The sequence below is a fragment of the Ischnura elegans genome, chromosome 4 (assembly GCF_921293095.1).
Source record: "Ischnura elegans chromosome 4, ioIscEleg1.1, whole genome shotgun sequence".
NCBI lineage: Eukaryota > Metazoa > Arthropoda > Insecta > Odonata > Coenagrionidae > Ischnura > Ischnura elegans.
The window spans coordinates 9,456,740-9,477,102 of NC_060249.1; the positions used below are offsets into that span (position 1 = coordinate 9,456,740).

Below are 20,363 nucleotides of genomic sequence, written 5' to 3' on the forward strand. Positions count from 1 at the left end.
ATCTTTATCTCTCAATAAAGGCCTGACTGGTCAAAATGCCCTTGGCCTTGCTGTCTTTGATCCATAACGAACTACCACAGTTATGACAAGGGGTCATCATTTGTGGGCTAGCTGAGTACATATGCTGCTGAGCTATCAGGCTGTCATCTTCTCTGACTCGCGTTCCCAAATTCATTACATACCATTTCATTCCCAGGAAGAGATTCTCAGTAAGACTCCATGATTATTTTTCTAATGTTCAGCACTTGACCCCATTTCTCCAATTCTTCAAAGGAGTTTGGTCTAGTAACTAAGTGCCAAGCAGAGTTTGGGTTTAAATTTCCACAAAGTATCTTGAGTAGTTCCTCCGAGGACATGGGACTTTCCAGTCTTTTATTTATCTCAGTAATTAAGGGCAGGTGGTTTCTCAATATTTTCTCCAGCCCTTGTGACCGTTTATGTAAGTCCCTTTTTAATTCCTATCCTAAACCTTATTCAAATTTTCTTTTTTGGACACTGTTTTGCTACCTGTTGACAGTGTCAGCACGTATTCATGCAAACATTTACTCAGATTGGCGAGTACCCCATCACCGCTAATCCTGAACAAAATACAAAAATCAGCCGTTTCCGATTTGGACAGATCATTGATTCAACTTGTTCCATCCAGAACTTTTAACTCCTTGGCTATCATGTAACCCTGCACTGGCACCTCATAAACCACTCTGCTACCATTGAACCGAGAAAATGGGTGGTGTCACAAGTGAGAAGGAAGCTTTCAATGAATTTAGATAACCTCGGTGGTGGCGGGGTTAAGTCCTTGCCTGCCAAACCGAAGGTTGTGGGTCCAAGTCCCGCCTGGGTAGGTTGCCCCCACCCAGGGAATGGTTGTGGGTGATAGTCGATGTTATATGTTATTTCCCATTATGTAAAAGGCCTTAAATGAGCTGTTTTCGGGGAGATGAAAATAAATAAATGTAGTTTATTTACAAAAAAATAATCAGGTATTCCTCTCTGGCGACTTGTCTTCCAAAACATCGGCCTATATGACTGCATTAGCCTGGTGTAGAGCCCAAAAGGAATACCTGAATATTATTCACCAGGAAAAATTTAAATTGCTTAAAAAAATAATCGCTCATGAAATGAGAACCATGTTGCGCAGAAAAATAGGATTGGGGCGGAGGAATGAAAGTGGAATTGGGAGAGAAGAACACCCAAGCTTACGAGTTCCTGGTGGTGAGGCAAACTCAGATGAAGGCAGCACTACAACCCTTGATGGGACACATCCAGCAGGAGCCAAAAACCCTCTGGAGATCTCAAATATATAGAGGCTGGCCAATTTTATTCTTCCATTCCCTTTTGCCGCAACCAACTCTAGCAGTCAATCGAAACCCAAGCCAAGGCTTAGGTGCACTCTCTGGCATCAGTCCGCAGGGAAGACACTTCTTCCACTTCTCTGAGGAGTCACTGAGGATCATGGGTCTTCCCTCTCAGACTGCACCTCAGGTTGAGTCTTCGTACAGGGCTCAGTTTAGTACCTTTGGTTAGTAGGTTCAAATTAAGTTCAGCAAGCCTTGGTCCGGGCTCGTTATCTTTTGCCTCGGGGCTGACAGGTAAATTCTTCCTGCATCACAAGCATAGCTACTCCTCAGAATGGGACATCCACCCCAATCCCCTTGTGGGCTGCCTCCCATGCCTCCAATCCAGCTGCTTCACTCCGTCATCAGTGGCCAACAGGCACTCTCCATCTTCCAGCTTCCAACTCCGAATCACTGGAGAGCTAACTCACATCTTTCCTTGCCTGCCACTTTGACCAACCTCTCTTCACTGGTCACACGGCCGATGCTTAAACTACTATACAGAAATGGCAATCACAAATTCAGGGCGGTGATTTGAACCGGCATGCAAGTGGCCTCCCTACCTATCCCCTGTCACACTGGAATATCAGCCTTATGTGTTATGGACACACTCATGCGAGTAGGATGTCACAATATACAGTGTTGCCAAGTCATGGCAAAAATCAGGTCCATGTTTCACCTGGCATTAGTCGGTCACATGGATTAAAATTCTCTTCTTAGAAATGCTCTCTCTCTTTGCATGTGCTTGCATAGACCTTTTTATTGCTTGGTGTCTGGAATTTATCTGTTACAATGGCATCCAACATGCATCTGATACGATCAGGTGAGGAAGTACCCATGACATATTTAAATAAATAAAAGATCATAGTTTTTTTCCATAAGATTTTTTACTGCGTACAATGCATTTTGGCTCACTGAGCCATCATCTGATACAAGACACTGCAAAGCATTTGAAAATCACCTTTATACGCTTGAGAAAGGGTATAAAGAAGGTTGGGGACGATTCTTCTTCAAAGATGTCAAATCCTCCCCAACCCCCTTTCTCAAGGGTATAGAGGTGATTTTCAAATGTTTTGCAGTGTCTTGTACCAGATGATGGCTCAGTGAGCGGAAACGCATTGCACGCAGTAAAAAATCTTGTGGAAAAGTGCTATGATTTTTTATTTATTTAAGTACGTCTAACATCCACCAATTGAAGCCTGAATCTGTTGAAATCACCCATGACATGTTTAACAATTTAGCTAACTGTGCAAAGGAGGTGGAATTGATTTGCAAAACTTACAACTTTTTTAGCACAGTCAATCATCCAGCTGGTGTAAATGTTATTTTGAGGTTGTCAACTAAATAGAACTCATTACTTCTGAGAATTTGTCTTATATTACAATATATGTTTTATGTATCTTGCTAAATAAGTAGCATTTAATTTTCATTTACATTAATTTCTTGAACTGCACCTTTGTACACATTAATCTCATCTTCATTTGTGTGCTCATTTAGTATCTATGTACATATCTACTTATCTAGCCAATGAAAAAGAGGGTACTTTTGAAGTGGCAGTATGGTGTCATTTCTATGAAAGAAAAGCATGGGCACACATGAATAATAATTTGATACTCATAGTACTTATTAATCTCTGAGAAATATATATTACACCGAGAAAGCATGGAAATAGAACTGAGCGGAAATTATTTTTAATTTTGGCATTACTACCCCTTTGTTAATTTTGTTAGTAAATGGTGCTATTTGTGTTTGCTGGTGAGAAATGGAAAGAATTTGGAAATATTTAACTCTGTCCCAATGTGAAGAATTCTTGAACTTTGAAATCACTCATCAATTAATTGTAGATTAAAAGAATATTGCTACTGGTCCCCCAACAAGTTACTTTATCGAATTCTCAGAGTGTGGTCACAACTATCGTGGTCATATTTATATGAGATAAAATTCTCTAGCCTGCATTCATCATTTTTCATGAGTGGAATTTTAATGATGATAAAATCAAATATTTTGCCGCAGTATAATATGCTAGTTTTTTCATCTTTATGTAAATGTATGCTGTGGATAAATGTGAGAGAAATAAAATTTAATTACTTAGTTATCTTACATAAAGTTATATCATCCAAAAGATGTTTCGGTGTGGATCATGATTAATGTATCTCTCCTTCTCAAGTTATAAAATTTGTGGAAAGGATATTGTATGTGATTGGTTTTTAATTTGATTTAAAGAATTCAGCTGATTTTTTTATTTGAATAAAAATATTTAAAATTCGCTGTAACTAATAAGAGGAATTTTAATGATCCCAGAACACTTTCCCTTTGTGTCAGTTGCCAATTTGCTTAGGTATTTGATTCTCTTTCAGGGAATGAACAACTTGATAACTCACAAGAAATAATGGAAAAATTGTATAAGAGTCAGCAGAGGAGGAAATCACCTGGTAAGTCTTTTAGGACACAGCATAAATTCATTCCATCATTGAATATGGCTCTAAGTTTTCTATTTGTTGGAATTATTTCTTATACTATTGATCTTCTAGGTAAATGCAAATCTGGTAAAATATCCGAATTCAGCCACCAAAAGTCAATGTCATCAAAGGTAAGTTTTACCTGATTCATTGTGCTTATTTTGATACTGGTATTTTATGACATATTGCAGCCTATATTTATACGGGCCCCGAATAAAGGCCTCTTCCTTTTTTAAGTTCCGCAGCATTTGTGGAGATCTTTTATGACAGTTTTGCGCAGTATCCTTGTTTTCTCTTCAGATCAAATTCAAGTCTTGGGTAACATCTCTAACCTCTTTAAGTATGGAAATTTGTAGAAAGGATACCATAGAGCAGCGGTTCCCAAACTTTTTCTTTCTGCGACCCATTTTAGCCCATGCGTTTTAGCCACAACCCCCTAAAAATGGTTATCTAAGTTTAATTACATAGTTCACATTATTCGTTATATCACGACCCCTTTCCGAACGGCTCGCGACTCCCCTGGGGGTCGCGACCCCCAATTTGGGAACCACTGCCATAGAGTACTTAGTTTTGTTCATTTTGCAGACTTTATGTTTGTATTGTACGGAATTTTGTGGCTTAGGTTTTATGGTTATGGACTAGTGACTTGGTTTGAAATGATGACTTCGATCTGAAGAAGATCAGAGGATAATGAGTGAAACTGTTGTAACAAGTTAACATGAACTGCTTACTGAGGACATTTTCTGGTATTCCAAACTTCTAGTTGTCTGTTTTTTAAATTATCTTGATCCTCAGGCAGACCAGGTCAGACCTTCACTCAATATGTTGTGTGTGTTTTTATTATCATTACATATTATTATTTATTGATTGGTGAAATGAAATATGTTTTACAGTAAGATAAAGGTTTTACAATCCTTTAGTCAAGAGTTTTTTATATATATGAAGAAGTGGTCATGCCAGGGATAGTTTGCGCCAGGGGGTTGGGATTAGTGCTGTGCGAGAGTCTCGTCTTGGCGGTCGAGACGAGAATTTGATTTCTCGGCATTGTCGGGACGAGACTCTCGGCACGGCGAGAGTGTCGCCTGGGTCGAGAGTCTTGACGAGAGTCGAGAAGTCTCGCCCCTTTGAGATTTCTCGACATCGGTCGAGACTCCCGGGCAAGGCGAGAATTTCCAATGAATACCGCAATCAGTCGATGTTAGAGTTTACTAAGGTATCCCTTACGACTTTTATGGATTTATTCACATAATAAAAATATTTTATTTAATGATTTACCCTCTGCATCCAATTTTTTAAAGAGTGTGCACAATGCTAATAGAGTTCCCAACGAGGCATGTGGTGGAAAAAATTATTTCCTTTTCCTGACCTCAATATTTAATATAAAATTTGAATCTTGGAGTGTAGGTCTTTAAATTGAAATTTAAATTTTGCCGATGTTTCTGTTCATTTACAAACCATTATCAGGGCCTAAAATGATATTGAGCATATAATTTTGATACATAGGCATGTTAAATGGTTACATCATTGTTTCTTTTTATAGTTCTATAATAAAAAAGAAACATTCATTTGTAAATTAACAAAAAAGAAGTGATCATAATCTAATTCTATAGAATTTTATATATTCATTTGTAATGTTTATTTATGGTAACTAAGGTTCACGTTTACCTGCCAATTTGGTTAGTTAAATAATAAAATATGCTTAAGTTGTCAATGTCGATCTTATATTACAACTATTTCTAGTTTTAGAAATATATAAGATGTCTTAATCTTTTTGTTAAATTATTTTTAATGTCTAAAATAGAAATACATAGTTTTATTTTTTTCGAGGAGCCGGGAGTCTCGCCGGGTGTCGAGAAATCTCGAAGGGGCGAGACTTCTCGACTCTCGTCAAGACTCTCGACCCTGGCGAGACTCTCGCCACACCGAGAGTCTCGTACCGACAATGCTGAGAAATGAAATTCTTGTCTCGACCGTTGAGACTCTCGGGTGGTCGAGAGTATCGCACAGCCCTAGTTGGAAACCCCTCTTGCAATCTTCTCTCTCTTGCTTTTCCATAATAAACTTGTCCATAATATAAGAAGAGACCGCTCCGTGGTGATCATCATCATCATCACTTGATTCTCTAGCCCAGTGGCGCCGACTCTATGGGGCCTGAGGGGGCCCGAGCCCCATCAAAAATTCGTTATGGGTGTGAGGAAAAAATGTGTCAGGCTTGTCGATTTTTCCCCGGAGTGTCCAGATATCGAGATTCGAGTTATTAGGGTTCTAGTGTTGATCATATGACTCTTCTAAAATGCTTAAAAAACTTAAAACTCACTACTTAAAAAATTTCCCAGGGCAAGACCCCCGGCTTGGCCCCCCCAATATTTTTTTCTAAGTCTGCATCCCTGCTCCAGCCTTTTGGTTTCTGACCTTTGGGGCCAAGCCAAAGTTAGGGAAAAAGCTACCTCAGAAGATCCTAGTGCAGTGAAAGCTTCATACTGGCAATGCAAAATTATTTTATGGCATTCGTGAGGGAATTAGCATTTTCTAGTACGTGGCCCTGTCATGAAAGGGCTAAGTATCATTGCTTTGGCATCAACTGTACCCCTACTTTACTTATATCTGTTAATACATGTACATCTATGTACTACCTATCAATTTTGACTTTCTCTAGGTGGGCAGTTATTTGAATGCATCTGTACATAATCTGAGTCCTAAGTACTTCCATTTGTTTACTTTAGTTTTCAGATGAGCCCAATCTAAGAGATGAAGAACGATCAGCTATTGGTGTGCCATCTTTTCTACTTCAAGCTGATAATACTGTTAGTGAGTCGGGTAGTTTTTCAGAATCACATTCAGTTGGAAATTTGAAAGCCTCTTATTTGAGTGAAGCCAGTGAAGAAGTTGCCACCATAATGGGCAAAGGGAAAAATTCATCCTTTGATTCTGGAAGGGTAATGTCTACTTTGTTTGGCATGAAAAATTTCCATGTTATATTTGCTTTTGGATAATTTTCAATTTAATCTGTAATGTAACCATATGCAATGAGTTTGAAATTGGAAATTTATGTATTATTGAAGGTATGATATCAATTTGCAACCTGATTCCTACAGGGGAAGTGTTCCAAATCCAGATCTCAGAATTCAATCAAACTTAGTAGACTTACAATCCATTGGATACTATCCATGAATCAATATGGTGTTTTATAATCAATAGTTAAAACAAAGAAGGAATTCAAGCAATTGCTGCTTAAATGGATTCCCTTCTGATTCATTCAGTTGTCAGTATTCCAGTGGCAATGGTGGCAGACTTGTAAGCGAAGAACTGAAGTTCGTGTTTCACTCTAGGTATCGTTTTCTTCTTCTCTATGCCATTTTTCTTTCATGAAAGCCTGCAATGCACCACTATTTTTGTATTTCTGTATTTTTTCAACTTTCTTGTTTAAAAGAAGTGTTTTCTTTGCCTTTGAAATCTTAGGCATTTTCTTAATACATATTTCATACGGAGACAACATTTGATTTTTGCTACACCTGCAGCTTTCCGAGACATTTAAGTGCTATTTTTACTCTTGGTTCCTTTTTTGTTCTAGTATATTGGATATCAATGACTGGATACTCCTGCAATTCAAGTCTAGGTTAGAAATCGGATTATTGCAGATGCTAATTTGCTATTGTTGTCGAAAATTTAACCCTGGGTGGATGGGGAAAAGAAAGGCACACATGAGATAATTCCTTAACTAGAAGAAACATGAGAAAAATTTATGATCCAAGCACTTCTAGAGGGGTTTTTTTTAGTTACCTCTGACTTAAAAGATGCTGTAGAACCTCCAACTATGGAGGAAGAAACACTTCATTTTCTCAGCTTGCCCTCACATTGAAAAAGATGAAATCATAATATCATAATCTAACAAAAAAAGAAATGAATTGCAGAGATATGGCCTAAATACATCATAATGGTATGGATTTGACATAATTCAAAGTCTGTGTCACTGAGAAAAGTTAAAAAATATTGAATTGAGTGCAAAGTAAAAAATTTCCCTTACAAAAAAATTAGGTTAGAGTATAAAACTTCTAAAATAGTGGTGGATATTAGGCTTTCATGAACGTGTTGACAGCCAAAACAGTCATTGTGACCAGCAATGATGATTCTCACCATGCCATGCTGGTCACAGTGATCGGCCAAGGAGTGACTAAATCCCAGAGTATTACTGATGCCATGGGTTACCTAGACCAATTGTTTGGGAATGGATTGTGACCGAATTGGTCATTAGTACTGCTTATAAATCGTGTTAGGCTTGATTTTGTGGAAGTTCGATGTATCCATGATAAAAGAGAACAAATAGTGATTTCCACCCTTTTAATTCAAAAGTCGACAACTGACCATGGTTTCAACACATTGTGTCGTTTTCATTTGCCCTTGAAAATGACGCAATGTGTTGAAACTATGGTCGATTGTTGACTTTTGAATTAAAAGGTGTGGAAATTACCATTTGCGTTCTTTTATCCTGGATTAATACTGCTGTTCAAAATGGAGTAAAATTCATTTTAGATTAATTTGTAATGATACTTCCGTGTGCCATGAACCAATGCTAAACGTAAAAAAAACTAATAGCATCACAGTAAATATTTACTGAAACTCTGGCTGTCAACGTGGTAAAGAAAAATGCAAACGGGTGGATAAAGAATTTCCTTGAGCTACTGGACATGCACAACTGTGAGGAGGCTTTTGGAAGGGAATTCAATAGGGCTGAAAATGTTTGAAGCCTTTTTTGTTTCAATTATTGGTCATATAACTCCAAATGAGGGTGATGAGTGGACTGCAGTTAATTGATTTCATGTCTGTTTGATAAAATTCTGAGATGCAGATTACAGAGACTCCTTTGTAAGCTTAGGGTGTTGATAGTTCCATTAATTTAGACTCTAAATGGGCAGTGATTGTTTACGCAGGGTGTCCAGTGACTAGGAAAACCAAGAATCTTGCGTGAATTATTCATGAATATTTTCTCTAACTGGGAATTTCAAACTCTTTTATTCCAAATTCATTTCACATTACGTTTTGCCAGTTCAGTACCCATTTTCTGTGATACATAATTCCTTTACTAGAAGAAACATGAGAAAAATTTATGATCCAAGCTCTTCTCGTGAGCCTTTAATAAGTTACCTCTTGCTTAATAGAAGCTTTAGAAACTCCAATTGTGGAGGAAGAAACTCTTTATTTTCTCGGCTCGCCCTCGAACTGAAAAAGTTGAGTAAAATATAAAGTGAGTTAACTGGCATAAAATGAGTATGTCAAAATTTTAAGTGCTGTAGCTTAGTAGAATTTTTACAGCCGCATCGTGGAATGTCAGACAAGAAAACAGAATTGAAATGTCTAGCACTCTTGACTCGAGTAATATTCAAAAACACAAAGAATGCATATGACCTATAGTATAAGATACCAATCTGGCCTTTTTCAAATGCGGTTAGAATTCCTATAGAAACTAGGTCCCTGTGACGTTATGTGGAGTGGCATAGCATGGGCGCCAATCTGGCATTTTTCAAATGCGGTTAAAATTGACCATTAACATTCGTCTAAACTGGGATTTCTAAAGCCAAATAATTTGTATATTATGAATACACTAATGGTGGGTAACGAATCGAAATCAATGCCTTTCGTTTTCTTTGATGAAGGAAACTACCCTATTACGCATGAATTTTCCTACTTTGATAGGTTGGACACCCTGTTACACCCCATCTTAATCTATTATGCTTTCACATATTCTCTATTGGTTGCCTGTAATTTTTACTTATGTAGTCCTAAAATATGCAATAGCTCATTGATTTATCAAACTTCATTCTCATTTTCCATTTGTTCATAGTGTGAGCAAGTATTAGCTTCACCTATTATGTGTAGTTCTAAGATCTCTTACTGATATTATATAGGAGTTTCTACTAGCCTAGGTGAATGAACTGAATACATATTCTGGAAAATAACAATTTTTTTCATGTGAGTAAGGCCACAATGTCCTTGAAAATGGTACAGTGTAACCGAAACTAGTCGGCAATAAAGTGTGTGTTTTTGTAGAAAAGCTAAGAAATTTCCTTCCAAACATTAAATATGGAATTCTACAAAGTAAAGGCCTCAACAATTCAGTGCATTAATCAAATATAGTTTTACTTTCATATTATCCTAATCGACAAAATTCTAATAAATAATATCTCGTCTTTACCTCAGAATTAGTCATTTATATAGTAAAACTATTTGACAGCTGTCAAATCAGTTTTGCCTTTACTCTTTATCTAATTCAGTTTGCTGTTTGATTTTCATCTTTGGTCCTGATGAATAGTATTGTGTGGTTTAATAACTGTTTATATTTCAGATATCTTTTGACCCTTGTGAGGTTTCAGCCCGCTCTACATCTCTAGGCATGTCCAGCACAAATTCAAATAGTTCTAATGCCAGCTCTGAGCGCATTAGGTGAGATTTAGTTTATATCATTTTATTTTTGCTCTTCAACTGTGAAGATATGCAAATCGCACTTAAATGATTTTTCATAAAATGTCATATTCGTAGAATTAATTACATGTGGTTGTTATTTTAATTGTGTAGTAGACCAAATAGCATTAGAAAAGTTTAATCAAAAATTTTATAGCTGATTGTTGAGTGTGAATATTTATTTTTATTTAAAATAGATGAGGTAGGTGGTTCTTTCTATTTCAGTATCATGTTGGATAGTGTTTAAACAATTTGTTTAAATAATATGTCATTTTTGCAAGACAACAATATCTTACTGAACCATGATGGCATGTGTAAACTTGAAAATTGTGAAACCAGCTGCTTGTCTGATTCAAATCTTTGATATGGCTCTCGCATAAAGTTTGACAAAAGCATGTTGTTAATGAGATACATAACTAATATTGGCAGCGATGACAGTTAATAGTATGTTAATTTTATTTAAGATGGATGTGTCTAGATAATGAAATAAAAGTTTGGGTCAATTCTGAGATTGAGTTTTTGAGAAAAGTTAATTAACATTTTTTTTCGTTTGAATATAACAATATGTAATACAAAAATGCAATGAATTTTTACACATTTAGTGACTTACACAAAGTCTTAGCTTTAGCATAAGCCATAAATTGTGGCTCGACAACAGGTGACATAGAAGGAATTACATGATTCAAGGCACTTTTTTTGCGTAATGGTCTTGGGGTATTTGGTTATATACTCATACAGGCATTTTAATTGAAATCTCAGACCCCTAGGGACAAATATTTGTTGAATGGGGATGGAATGACCATGTATGTATGTTTTGAACAGAGGAATATGTAGTACCATTTTTTGTAACCAATTAATTCCATTGATCATTTTTTTTGTTGCAGTTGGAATAACATGGATAATGCTGACATGGTTGGAGTAGATGAAAACTTCATATCAGGTCAGTTTTCTTAGGCTTTTGGCATCAGGAAAGTGTGGCAACATAAGCGTTTAGTTTTCGTTATGGTAGTTATAACATTAGGCACACGCACTGTCTTAAGAATGCATGAAACTGAGCATAAAAATGTTTGTTGTAGATGCAAACAATAATTGTTTGCTATAAATTATATATAGATTGTGTTAAAATATGTTAAAAATGTTTCATTCAAATAAATTTCTATTTCATTCAATTATTATGTTGCATTTCTATCAATAGTCGTTGTCATAGGGTTAATTACTCTCTACATATTTACCAATGCAATCAGTTCATTTAGATAATCAGGAGTTACCCCAAAAAGATTACAGGTGATTGGTCCTTCACCTATGTGTGAAAACAGAATGCAATGGAAATAATGCAGGACAATAATAATAATAATAATAATATTTTTTATTTGTCCAAAGATATGTATGTTGCACACAAAATACAAATATAGGACACGTCAATTTATATCAAGAAAAATTAAATTGGAATATATAGATAAAATGTTACAAATACAGAATATAATTAACCGAATAAAATAGATTTTTTTTTCCGAAACTTCAGAAGTTTCTTCTTAAAGACCGAGGTCCTTCTCTCATTTTTCACCTCTGGAGGCAACCCATTAAAAATCTCCACGCCCATAAGTTTAGGACCTAGGGCTGTATTTTGAGTCATGATAAAGTTTTGATGCAGGTCCTTACAAGTTCTAGCGTTGTGGCCGTGGTATTGGTCATTTGATGTGTACTGAAGAATGTTCTTTTTTACATGCATACTAGTGACATAGATATACATGCATGAAAGTGGCAGGATACACAGTTTTTTTAAAAAGTGGAAGACAAGGTGCATCATAGGGGGCATTGCACATCTGCCTTATAATGCACTTCTGAATTTTGAAGATTTTCGTAGCATGGGGAGAGGAACCCCAAAACAGGATACTGAAAATAATGTGAGAATAAAATTCACTGTAGTAAATAGACAATAAGTCATCATTATTTACGGTGTTCCTGATGCTTCTTATGAGAAAGCATGTTGAACTAAGCTTGTTGCGCAATTTACTGATGTGCTCGACCCATGTTATATTTTTGTTCAGGGTAACTCCTAGGAACTGTTAACTAGAAATTTGTGGGAGTTTTTTTCCCCTCTACAACAATTGGTATTGATTCCGGGGCTTTATTTTTGTTACAAAAATAAATAAGACCAGACTTGTCAAGGTTCAATTTAAGAAAATTATTTTGACACCATTCATATAAGAGCTTAGTGGCAGTGACTGCTGTAAGGGACAAACTATTCAGTGATGGGGCTGATACAATAACATTAGTATTGTCAGCGTAGAGTATAGGTTTGACACCTGTGACAGATTTAAGAGTACCTGGTAGATCATTTATATACAGCAAAAATAGATAATAATGTTCTTAGTATGGAAATGAAAGTGTATGCTTCTGGTTGTTTTTCTTGAACTTTTCCACAGTGCGTTAAAAGTCTTATCTGTGGGAAAAGCACTATAAATTAGACTTACAGCTTTATAGTCATTTGGACAATCACTCAGTTATTCAACCCGAAGGTTGGTTAGGGTAGTTGAGAGTGGAGCCTACCTTGAACTTAGCTGCAAGCATGTGAATTTCATACGTTCAGGGTAGGGGAGCCAGTTCCTCTCCCTAGACTACCTTACCTTCAGAGGATTTCGAATGGGGATGTCTTAAGGCTTTACCCAGGATTTGAACTCTGGACCCCTTGATCAGCAGCCAATCGCTCTACCCGCCAATACATCTACCATGCTCACCCAAGTGTATCTATCTACATTTAAAAAAGCTATACAGTGGAACCGCATTGAAGCGAGTATGGGCTATTGTGAGACCCTCGCCATCACGAGAGATAGCCGGAACACCGTCAATTGACCGCATGATTAGCATATAAAAATTATCCGTTTTTACGAGGCCCTTTTGGTGTTGGTACTCGCCATAGCGAGAGTTTCCATCGCCGGAAAATCTTTATCAAGAGTCCTTAATTTCAGTAATTTTTGGCGATCTCTTAGAAATGAAGTTAACATTGAGTCCTCAGTCTGAAATTCATGTGGTAAACCGTCGTTCGATAATTATGTAGTTATTTCGGTGAAAATACTGTGGCATTAACATTTGCGAATATCCGATCTTCTGTTGTTCCTCGGGCGGCCAAAAGCAGTCGACAGCGTACCCGCACGTCCGTGAGTTGCGTGAATAGAAAGTATGTGAAGGTAGACACCATGGCCGTAAAGGTCGTTTTACACGGGGCACGAAATTGCGCAGGTTAGAGCTGCAATAATTTCTAAAATGACGTGGAAATGCACAAATGCATGAACGAAATTAGAACAGGGGCTATTTTGCCGTCTCGCATCCACGCATTCTCGCATGTGTTCTAGCAATTCACCGCCTTGCACGATGCAATTTTGATTGCGCCTTCGTACACGTCAGATTGTGCAAGTATGTGCCCCGTGGAAAATAGCCTTAAGCGAGAAAATGAAAATAATGGAGCAATATGAGGGTGGCGTTATTAATTTATCTTGCTATTTTCGCTTCACAATTAAAAAAAAAAAACAAAATCACCCTAGAGAATGCAGAACATGAAGAGTTAGAAGGAGCTTTGTTTGGGTGGTTTTGCTCACTTCAATCTGCGGGCACTACTGAAAAAGGGCCTTAAGCTCAAGCGGAGTATTTCAGTGATAAAATGACAATCGAGAACCTCAAGTGTTCGGAAGGTTGGTTATACTAATTTAAAGCACGTAAGCGTTATCTCCCTTCCTAATTGCTGGTGATGCTTGCGGTGTAAACCCAAAGCCAAGGAGGAAAGGACTCAGACCCTAGCGGGAAATCTTAAGATGTATTCCCTGTGTGATATAACGCAGACGAAAGGGAATTCTTTAACAACCTACACCCCAACAAAACCCTTGCAGTACAGGTGTTTCTAGCAATAATGCTGCGAGGTGTAGGTAATACGAGCTGCTAGCGATGACATATGTGGAAAGGTAATGCTGCGCCTTTAGTTTATTTAATTTAAAGAACTCTGCATTCTTTTTCATTTTTCGTAGTCATTATTGAGAATGTTAAATCAATTCATACCTGTAAGTTTTGTTAGCCTTAGGGTCCATTAGATGCGCATATGCTTTTTTCATTTTTTTTCCATACCTTACCCATGCGTATTATATTAGTTGCAGTTTCTTGCAGCTTGCTTTTGTTTTACTGACATCATCATCACATCTGCGTTAAATTTTTCGTGAAATAATGTCAAGTTAATATCTACTCTTATATTACCAATTTTAATTCAAATCAAATTATTGCAGTGCCGTGGATACACTCAATGCATTCTTCATTGACGTCGTGGGCATAACACTCAAAATGGAACTTGTTTGAAACATAGCCAATTTCAATCACATCACTAAGAATATTTAACAGACTTTTAGTGGAGACAAAGAAGATATGACATAGAAAATGTTTCTGAGGTAGGATCATTCTACACCTTCCACCTTTTTTGTATGCAAGAACAAATGCAATAGGTTATTTCACATAACTTCCGCAAAATGTATGGGGACAATAAGCATACACTAATGAACTTAGGTATTTGAGGCATAAAATAACTACGAAACTGTTTAATCAGCAATAGTTTGAATTTTCAGAGAAAAATATCAAAATAATAGATTAATCAGGTAAATGCACCACGTACATAGAAAAATCACTTCGTCGGTTGTGGGAATAGGGGAATATGTTGACAAACCAATACTTTGCATGATTTTATTTAATACAGCGCTTATAAATTGAATGGCTAGTTCGTTATTAAGGTGAGGAAATTTAGTGATGCTACAAAAACATCGCCTTTTGTCTGGATGTATGCTTAAGTTTATCGGATATAAATGTCTCTGTCGCCGCACCAATCCTGTCACTATATCAGTGTTGACAGTGGGTTTATTGGCTTTTATTTTCTCCACCTCCGGTGAAGCGACAATTCACTATAGCGAGAGTTTATTTGAGCACCGTGGGGGTCTCGTTTTATCGAGGTTGCACTGTATATAGTACCCCGTAGTGCTACTTTCGGTTATCTCGGATGCATTCTTTGAGTCTTTTTCTCATTACTGTTTGTAGCACCATGTCATACAACTTCTGCGGTTAGATAGATAGGCATACCTCTTGACACACCTGACAAACAAAGAAAACATTAAAATCCTACTATGTGATGATGAATTCCACATTTCCCACTTTTCTGCGCACTATCTTTCCTGAGCAACACCAGGTGGCGTGCTAGTGCACCATATTTCATACAATTTTCATTGAAGGATAGAGGGTTAGTCACGGCTATTTTATGCTCTTCACATTTTCTATTTATGTATTGAGCCTCTTTAATGGCTATTTTTTCAAGTTACTAATTGTATTTTAAATATTCACAGATGAAAGTGGAGTGTTGAAGGCGCTGGAAAAGGATGAGAAATCATTTTTGGCTGACTTTTTACCCCCAATCGACTCGGATAATATACCAGATTCTAATCTAACTAGGCTCTCTGCTTTTTCTGAAGTGCATGATGGAGAGAAAATTATGGTCAGGTATGTCGATTACGAGCATATTTCAGTTGATTTTTGCATTATTATTCTTTCTGTGGTGGAAGCATTAATAAAACTTTTCCATGTTAATAAGTGCTAGTCAACTTTCTACCTAACCATAGCATCCACTATTCCACATCTGCCAGAGTGGCTGTTGCATGTTCATATGTACTTGGTAATACATGCATATCTGTGGAAAAGGATGTACTTTTTAAAACTAAGATGTATTTGAAAACTTCTAGCATGTGTATAATATTTTTCAAAACATTCTGTAGAATCTTTTGTAGTTGTACTTTAAAAAACTAAAGAATCTTTTTTTTTTTATATTTTTAGGCCATCTTGGATTGGTTTGGAAGGAAATAATGACGACCCCATCAACATATCGGTTGGACAGTATTTTCGCATAAAAACTGATGTGTTACCCAGAAGCAGCAATGTATATCTCACTCCTGATCAGCGGGTAAGTTTTTATCTACCACAAGACTGCATGATTTTCATGGTTTCCTTCTAGAATGAATAAAATCACATTATTCTCTTTAACTCAGGGAAAAAATTAAAAGGATAGGACTAATCTCATTATCTAAGGAAACTATTATTTACAAACATTTACCTTTTCTTATATCCTTTCATAGATTGTTGGCTTCTTTGCTTGGCCTCTTTTAGAACCGCTTGGTATTTATTGCTGATGATAACTCTAATTCATGCTGTGAATGTATAATATGTAGTTTGTATGATGCTGGTGCTTATGTAATACTTTCTTCTTAAGTTGTATCGAAGTTAAGTGCAACTTAATTGCCATGCAAGCCATATGTAATTGCCAAGATAAGTATCAAGCTTCTAAAATGCAAAAAAATGTTATTGATAATTAATGTTCTCTTCTCTCACATATCAACTGATTAAAGATATGAAATCCATTAATGGTTTACTAAACATAATTTAATGGTATACTTCTTTTTCTCATAACTCATATGTATGCTCTCACATGTGTATAATTCAATTACTTTTCACCCCTTCTGTGCGACTAACTTCGTAATATATATTTTGTGATTATAAGAGCACTTACCTTAATTTGCTTTACCACTGTTCTGTTCGTGAAAATTCAAAATATGTACTTATGAAAGATTACGGTGAATGCCTGCCACTGCCTGAAGTACATACCTTGTGATTCGTATAGCTGTGTTATTTAAATTCTCTTACCTTCATTTTTTTTTGTTCTTCTTGTTATTACTGAGAGGGCGCAGGGGGAAGCAATAATTAGATTCGCGATGTTTTTAGTTTCACGCTCAACAGCACGACGTCGTTTCAACCGTTCCTGTATTTATTTTTGCAGCTCATTGAGACGAAATAATAACCTAACTTCATATTGCTCCAGTCGGATTTTCAAAACAAGATCAGTGGGACAGATGGAGGCGAGGGAAAGTTGCTTGCGCAGCACGCTTATCAGAACTGACTCAACTTGTATCTCATTGGCAGCAGATTTAAATTAAACATGGTTGGACTTAAATAGCTATTAGCTTAACTACGCTAGGTGGAAAGCGTTTATTTTTAACGGAACAGGAGTTATGCCCTCGGAGAATAACTCGCGTCATCAATCATCATGTAATCATAGAAGTCAAATTCAAGACCTGAGTGATAAGGCAGTCCCTTTAAACTCAGGAATGGCTTAGCACCATTAAATCGAAATACAAAAAGTGTCCGGTGTTGTTATCAGATATGGGGAAGCAAAATATTACGTGAAGATGAGTCACACGGCTTGTGAGTCGAAGGTCCCGGTGCTGAATTCGCGGAAGAATGACGACAGAAAAGCTATACCCGGTAGATTCAATCTACTAATACCAAAATTTCATTGGATGCTTTTTTAATGCGTAAAAATTATAAAGTGGGAAAATTATTCCGGATTGTTAATAATTTTTTTTATTCATCACTGGCGGCATGATGGTAGTTGCGCGGTTATTTAAATAGCTCACTTAAAAAAAGTTATCTAAACACCGGACAAATCTTAATTTCCGAATATCCCGGGTCCTGCGTGCTCCATATTATCTATGGTATGCTATTTGGAAGGAGGTAACTGACAGCTGGGGTCATTAGTACCATGAAGTAAGGGCTGGGGGGATAGGAACCCGATGTTGGCATTAGCCAGGTTGTAATGATAGGCTCCAAAGGGACCAGGACTTAACGTCCCATCTGCTGGACAGAGTGGTGTACTAGAAGTGCCCTCCACATTACTCTCAATGCAAGCAATTGCAATTTGCAAGCAATTAGTGTCACCATTCCGAAATTTCTCCTGGGTAATAGAAGTAATCTTAGTGCCAGAAATGCTAGCAATTCAACCATGTTGTTCAGCCATGAGAAACATTTTTCAGGAATGCAACGTTGTTTCTCTTAAGGCAACACGTCATCTGTGGTGTTGCTTGTGAGTAAATACGATTATTAGGCTTCATTTTCTTACCTCCAAATGAATAATTGAATCAGGGAAACTTATATCTGATTCGATTGAAAAGGATTTCATGCTCTTTTACCGTAAAACCTCACATATGAGACTTTTTCTGGTTCCGGTTCTGGCTTAAATAAGAACTACATGTACAAAAGTGTTCGACTAAGCCTTCTAAAAATAATGAGCAAAGTGTTATCCTGAAAACTATACTCCTCCTCAATACCAACCCTTGATTTTACACACTTTGATTTTACACAGTGCACATATTTCAGTCCCTCCAACTGCGTAAAATCAAAGTTTTACTGTAGGTCAATTGTGTTCACTTTATCAAAGCCTTTATTCAATTGCAGAGAAGCTTCTTCAGGGTGCTTCCTATTTTTCTGGTACTACATCCTAATCATCACTCTCTGAAGAAAATTCCCTCGAAAATTGATATTTTGTATTGATATTTACAGATTTGATTTTGTAATTTTGTGTCTTCATTTATAGCCGAATTTTGGAATGAAAATTACCAGTCCTAAGAGAAGGGAAAAGGGTATCCCATTAGTTGCAGATACTTGGAGTGAATCTGTACCAGGAACACCACGTGACCTTGGCTGTGACAGCAAACAAAATAACACTCAAGGTGATCGTCTGGCTTCTCTTTTGTCAATTTTATCATTACCTCGGTATTTAGATTTTAAGTGTTTGACTTTTATGTATGTCATTGTGAAATTGTGGAACCCACCCTCCCACGTTAATAAATTCTTCGGGACCATTTGAAAATGTTTATTCCAGTGGAAACTAGTCAAGTTTAGCAGAATTTTGAAGGATAAGCCATCTGTTTTTTAATATGCATTACATTTTTTAGATATTTCTATGGTATAAACTTAATTCTCAAAAATTAATATGTAAATAGAATAATAAATCAATGACAGATCATAAGTGTACGAATAGCTCTTAGGTAATGTTTTTGAAATTTTTTCATATTATAAAAAATGGAAGATGATTTGATTTGTAGTTTATAAATCTTTTTTGTAATTTTTAATGTTAATATTATTAATTGTCCATTTTTTTCTTCTAATTTCAGTGATTACACCTAAAGAAGCCACGCACTGTTCACCTACTGGAAAAATTGATGCTGATGATAAATCTCCAGAAATTATCATCGAAAACTCAGTCTCTATTCCTAGTCTCTCTCACATTGATAAAATTCTCAAGCAAATTAATGTAAGTGATACACCTAATACTATGGCCAACAAATTCCTTCGATATTCAACTCCTTCAAATTTAGGAGAGAGAGACATCGAAGAGCAATTTGTAGGTACCACTCCGAAGAGGGATGTGATAGAAAGAAATTTGGAAGACTCAAAAATGCTTAATGGGTCAAAGAAAAGTGGTTTAAAGACCCCAAAAATCGTTTTGGGTGAGGAATCGGATAAAGAAAATGTACGAAGATTGACTTATGCTAGGATGAGTTCAACGAAACCCAAAGAACCTAAAAATGTGAAGCGTGAAATACCAGACCTGCTCAAGAAGTTGAATTCTCTGGAAAGGCGAGGCAAGAATGATAAAAGTGCTCTTAAAAATGTGTCAAACATTGTTGATAAATTGAAAAGTAATGTGGCTGGTCCGTTGGATTGTTCAGCTTTGTATGAAACTTTGAATAGTGACGTTATAATGGAAGGACCACTGAACTGTGATAAGCCTGAGAATGTTTCAGAGCTACAAAGAGAAGCAGTGATGGCTCAAGGTAATACATGCCACATATTTTGTTTTGAGATTGTTCAGCATATGGGTGTTAATGTAGTGGTGAACCCTCATTTTGATTCTCAGGTGAACCCTTAAATTTGCGACAGCTCCTAAAATAATTCGAAAAAGTGGGGAGTGTAAAATTTTGGGAAAGGCAATAGCTTTCACTTTTGATGGGACATGGGATAAAAATAAAAGTAGCAGAAGCTGGAGCTGATTGAATCTGGGAACATAAAAATGGGGTTCTCTGTATATATGTACATATTCTTCTATTAGTACGGCACATGAACAAAATTCTCCAAATTGTGTTGAAGAACTTACGTATGTTCTTTTCAGTCTTGGACTTACTAATGAAGATAAAAGTAACTATGCCAATACAAAGCTTACAAATTTTTCCTCTCTAAATGATACTAATGTTGGCACATTTTC

The 20,363-nt window shown here is 36.6% G+C and overlaps 1 protein-coding gene across 2 annotated transcripts in view; it reads left to right on the top strand.

The window, feature by feature from the left end:
* LOC124157050 overlaps positions 1–20,363 on the top strand; it is a 76,606-nt gene that overhangs the window by 5,053 nt on the left and 51,190 nt on the right. Inside the window, exons 3-11 of one of the 2 annotated variants that reach the window (XM_046531525.1) lie at positions 3,692–3,766; positions 3,866–3,924; positions 6,517–6,729; positions 10,134–10,231; positions 11,134–11,189; positions 15,619–15,772; positions 16,103–16,229; positions 18,693–18,828; positions 19,273–19,935. In XM_046531525.1, the coding sequence (XP_046387481.1) occupies positions 3,692–3,766; positions 3,866–3,924; positions 6,517–6,729; positions 10,134–10,231; positions 11,134–11,189; positions 15,619–15,772; positions 16,103–16,229; positions 18,693–18,828; positions 19,273–19,935 (1,581 nt within the window). The remainder of the gene's footprint in view (positions 1–3,691; positions 3,767–3,865; positions 3,925–6,516; positions 6,730–10,133; positions 10,232–11,133; positions 11,190–15,618; positions 15,773–16,102; positions 16,230–18,692; positions 18,829–19,272; positions 19,936–20,363) is intronic. The other variant, XM_046531526.1, reaches the window with a different exon arrangement.